Source organism: Salvelinus fontinalis, chromosome 23 (genome assembly GCF_029448725.1).
Source record: "Salvelinus fontinalis isolate EN_2023a chromosome 23, ASM2944872v1, whole genome shotgun sequence".
In the NCBI taxonomy this organism is placed as follows: domain Eukaryota; kingdom Metazoa; phylum Chordata; class Actinopteri; order Salmoniformes; family Salmonidae; genus Salvelinus; species Salvelinus fontinalis.
The window spans coordinates 2,948-7,324 of NC_074687.1; the positions used below are offsets into that span (position 1 = coordinate 2,948).

General features: G+C 44.7%; 1 protein-coding gene across 1 annotated transcript; it reads right to left on the minus strand.

The window, feature by feature from the left end:
• Positions 1-1,838: 1,838 nt before the first annotated feature.
• On the minus strand, positions 1,839-4,130 carry LOC129820670 (general transcription factor II-I repeat domain-containing protein 2B-like). The gene is made up of 2 exons (XM_055877503.1): positions 2,087-4,130; positions 1,839-1,960 (listed from the first exon to the last, which is right to left on the minus strand). Exons 1-2 carry the CDS (start codon positions 3,901-3,903, stop codon positions 1,954-1,956), a joined length of 1,824 nt encoding a protein of 607 aa, XP_055733478.1. The 5' UTR covers positions 3,904-4,130; the 3' UTR covers positions 1,839-1,953.
• Positions 4,131-4,377: the final 247 nt, after the last annotated feature.

The following is a 4,377-nucleotide window of genomic DNA, read 5'->3' on the forward strand; positions in this document are numbered from 1 at the left end:
GATAACACTAACTACAGCCACTAGATGGTTCCACCAGTCCAGATAACACTAACTACAGCCACTAGATGGTTCCACCAGTCCAGATAACACTAACTACAGCCACTAGATGGTTCCACCAGTCCAGATAACACTAACTACAGCCACTAGATGGTTCCACCAGTCCAGATAACACTAACTACAGCCACTAGATGGTTCCACCAGTCCAGACAACACTAACTACAGCCACTAGATGGTTCCACCAGTCCAGATAACACTAACTACAGCCACTAGATGGATCCACCAGTCCAGATAACACTAACTACAGCCACTAGATGGTTCCACCAGTCCAGATAACACTAACTACAGCCACTAGATGGTTCCACCAGTCCAGATAACACTAACTACAGCCACTAGATGGTTCCACCAGTCCAGATAACACTAACTACAGCCACTAGATGGTTCCACCAGTCCAGATAACACTAACTACAGCCACTAGATGGTTCCACCAGTCCAGATAACACTAACTACAGCCACTAGATGGTTCCACCAGTCCAGATAACACTAACTACAGCCACTAGATGGATCCACCAGTCCAGATAACACTAACTACAGCCACTAGATGGTTCCACCAGTCCAGATAACACTAACTACAGCCACTAGATGGTTCCACCAGTCCAGATAACACTAACTACAGCCACTAGATGGTTCCACCAGTCCAGATAACACTAACTACAGCCACTAGATGGTTCCACCAGTCCAGATAACACTAACTACAGCCACTAGATGGTTCCACCAGTCCAGATAACACTAACTACAGCCACTAGATGGTTCCACCAGTCCAGATAACACTAACTACAGCCACTAGATGGATCCACCAGTCCAGATAACACTAACTACAGCCACTAGATGGTTCCACCAGTCCAGATAACACTAACTACAGCCACTAGATGGTTCCACCAGTCCAGATAACACTAACTACAGCCACTAGATGGTTCCACCAGTCCAGATAACACTAACTACAGCCACTAGATGGTTCCACCAGTCCAGATAACACTAACTACAGCCACTAGATGGTTCCACCAGTCCAGATAACACTAACTACAGCCACTAGATGGTTCCACCAGTCCAGATAACACTAACTACAGCCACTAGATGGTTCCACCAGTCCAGATAACACTAACTACAGCCACTAGATGGTTCCACCAGTCCAGATAACACTAACTACAGCCACTAGATGGTTCCACCAGTCCAGATAACACTAACTACAGCCACTAGATGGTTCCACCAGTCCAGATAACACTAACTACAGCCACTAGATGGTTCCACCAGTCCAGATAACACTAACTACAGCCACTAGATGGTTCCACCAGTCCAGATAACACTAACTACAGCCACTAGATGGTTCCACCAGTCCAGATAACACTAACTACAGCCACTAGATGGTTCCACCAGTCCAGATAACACTAACTACAGCCACTAGATCAGGGGTGTCAAACTCATTTTCACCGAGGGCCACATCAGCATAATGGCTGTCCTCAAAGGGCCAGATGTAACTTATAAATGTAATCGAATGTAATGTAAAATAAATGTAACTCCTCCTTAATGTTAAATAACTCATTATTTATTATAACTTATTCAAGTGACAATTACAGTTGCATAGAAAATATATGTTTGCTTGTAGCTCTAACATAAATCCTTTTAAATTTTGTCAGCTTATGAAAACCCACATAACTCCATTAATGAAGGATCAAACTGTCCAAGTGAATAAAGAAAAATAACATAAAACTTAGCTGCAAAGAACATGTATGACACATGTAGCATTTTACAAAAAAAGGCTGCACACAGCCGTGCACCCAAAATAAAGGTTGACTCAGTTCACAACTATATTGGTCAAGTTTTTCGGTTAGTCTTTGATGAGGAGATGCTGCCTGTCCTTGAACACACCAAGTGGATTCTCTCTCTACTATCGATTGATCATGTTCTGAAAATGATAAACACAAAACAAAATGCAAGCACAATCATTAAATTGCACACAGTTTAACTGTTCTTCTTCTTGGTTGAATTACATTTTATTATATTTTAATTAAGTTTAAAAAAAAATGCTTGCCTGTGTGTTTTCTGACCAGATGTCTGACACCGTTTTCCCGTTACCAGTGTGTCAATGTCTGGTTTTAGGTCCTGTGCTGAGGCAATGCGTAGAACAGCATGGAGGTTGTCATCCGTGAGGCGTGATCTGTGCTTGTTTTTGTTCAGATTCATTATGGAAAAAAACTGTTCGCACAGATAGGTGCTCCCAAACATGGACAGAACACGGGCAGCATGAAGTCGAAGCTGTGGCATCAAACCAGGAGGCAGCAGACGGTAAAAGTCCTGGATTGTAGCATCCTGAAACTTTGCTCTCAGGCCACTGTCGCTTTGAAGCTCAATTAGCTCCATCTGAAGGTGTTGGGGTGCAGTGCAGACATCGGTGGTGAAAGGATTGGCAAAGATGTCAAAGCCAGACTGTTGTGCTCTGAAGTCAGAGAAGCGCCGATCAAACTCAGTCTTTAACCAGCTCAGTTTGGTAGCCAACTGAGCACATGAAAAAGTCTCGGGAAATGAGGCTGACATGCTCTGACAAACAGGAAAGTGAACAAGATTGTCCTGTTTCACTTGCCACATCCATAAGTCCAATTTACGCTGGAAAGCCGTGATCGTGTCGGACATCTGCGTGATGACTTGTTTGCGTCCCTGCAGCTTCTGATTCAGCTGGGCGAGATGGTCGGTTATGTCACACAACACAGCAAAGTCACACATCCACTTTGGATCTGATAGTTCAGACATGAGTTTTCCTTTACTCTGCATAAAAAGAGCAATGTCTTTCCTGAGCTCGAAAAATCGCTTGAGGACTTTGCTCCTACTCAGCCACCGCACTTCTGTATGGTACAGCACATCCCCGTGTTCCGAGCCCATCTCCAGCAAAAACTGCTGGAACTGACGGTGATTCAGGCCACGCGCCCGAATGAAGTTCACTGTTTTCATGACTGTGGTCACAATGTCCTCCATCCCCAGCACCTTCCCACACAAAGCTTCTTGATGGATAATGCAATGATACGTTATCAAAGGCGTGTGACAGTTCATTTTTTGCATTTTCCCCTTCATTAGTCCAACCAAGCCCACTTTTCCTCCACACATTGCCGGTGCACCGTCTGTAGTTAATCCTACCAAGTTTTCCCACTGCAATGCATTTTTACTTACGGACTTCTCTACCGCATCAAAAATGTTCTGTCCCGTCGTGGTCCCATGCATTGCAGCCACATCCAACAGCTCCTCAGTGATAGAGAGGTCCGACTTTACGCCTCTAATAAAAATTGATAACTGCGCTGTGTCCGTGTTATCTGTGCTTTCATCAACAGCTAATGAAAAAGCTGTGTAGCTGCGTGTCTCCTCGGCCAGCTGTGTTGTAAGATTTTCTGCTAGTTCCTTCACTCGGTCGACGATGGTGTTTCTTGATAAACTGACATTTTTAAAAGTCTGTAACTGGTCGGGACACACCTGCTCACAGACCTTCAGCATGCACTGCTTCAAAAACGCTCCCTCTGAAAAAGACTTGGAAGCGTGGGCGATTTCTTCAGCCACAATGAAGCTAGCTTTCACCGCGGCCTCGTTTTTGGCTGTGGATTTCATGAACAAACTCTGCTGCGACCGCAGTTTGCCTTTTAATTCTTGGGCAATTTGTTGCTTTTCTTGAAGGCTAGCTTTAGCGTACTTAGCTCCGTGTTTGGTGTCAAAATGTCGACGCAGATTGTACTCTTTGACAACCGACACCGCCTCGTAACACAAAAGACATACCGGTCTTTCTCCTTGAAGCGCAAACAAGTATTCGCCTTCCCATCTTTCTTGAAACAGTCTTCCGTCTGCATCAACTTTTCTCTTTCTGGACATTTTGGGATCATTATTTATATCTCAATTCCACTCGTTGGCATGGACACTGCCGTGGCTAGCGTAGTCGAAAGGCATTGTGGGAATGTGGTTTTTGGTCAAAGCACGCTCTTAATTTATTTTTTGGTATTTATTTTTAGACACTCAAAACTTTTAAGCTCTCGCGGGCCACATAAAATGACCTGGCGGGCCACATCTGGCCCGCGGGCCTTGAGTTTGACACATGTGCACTAGATGGATCCACCAGTCCAGATAACACTAACTACAGCCACTAGATGGTTCCACCAGTCCAGATAACACTAACTACAGCCACTAGATGGTTCCACCAGTCCAGATAACACTAACTACAGCCACTAGATGGTTCCACCAGTCCAGATAACACTAACTACAGCCACTAGATGGTTCCACCAGTCCAGATAACACTAACTACAGCCACTAGATGGTTCCACCAGTCCAGATAACACTAACTACAGCCAC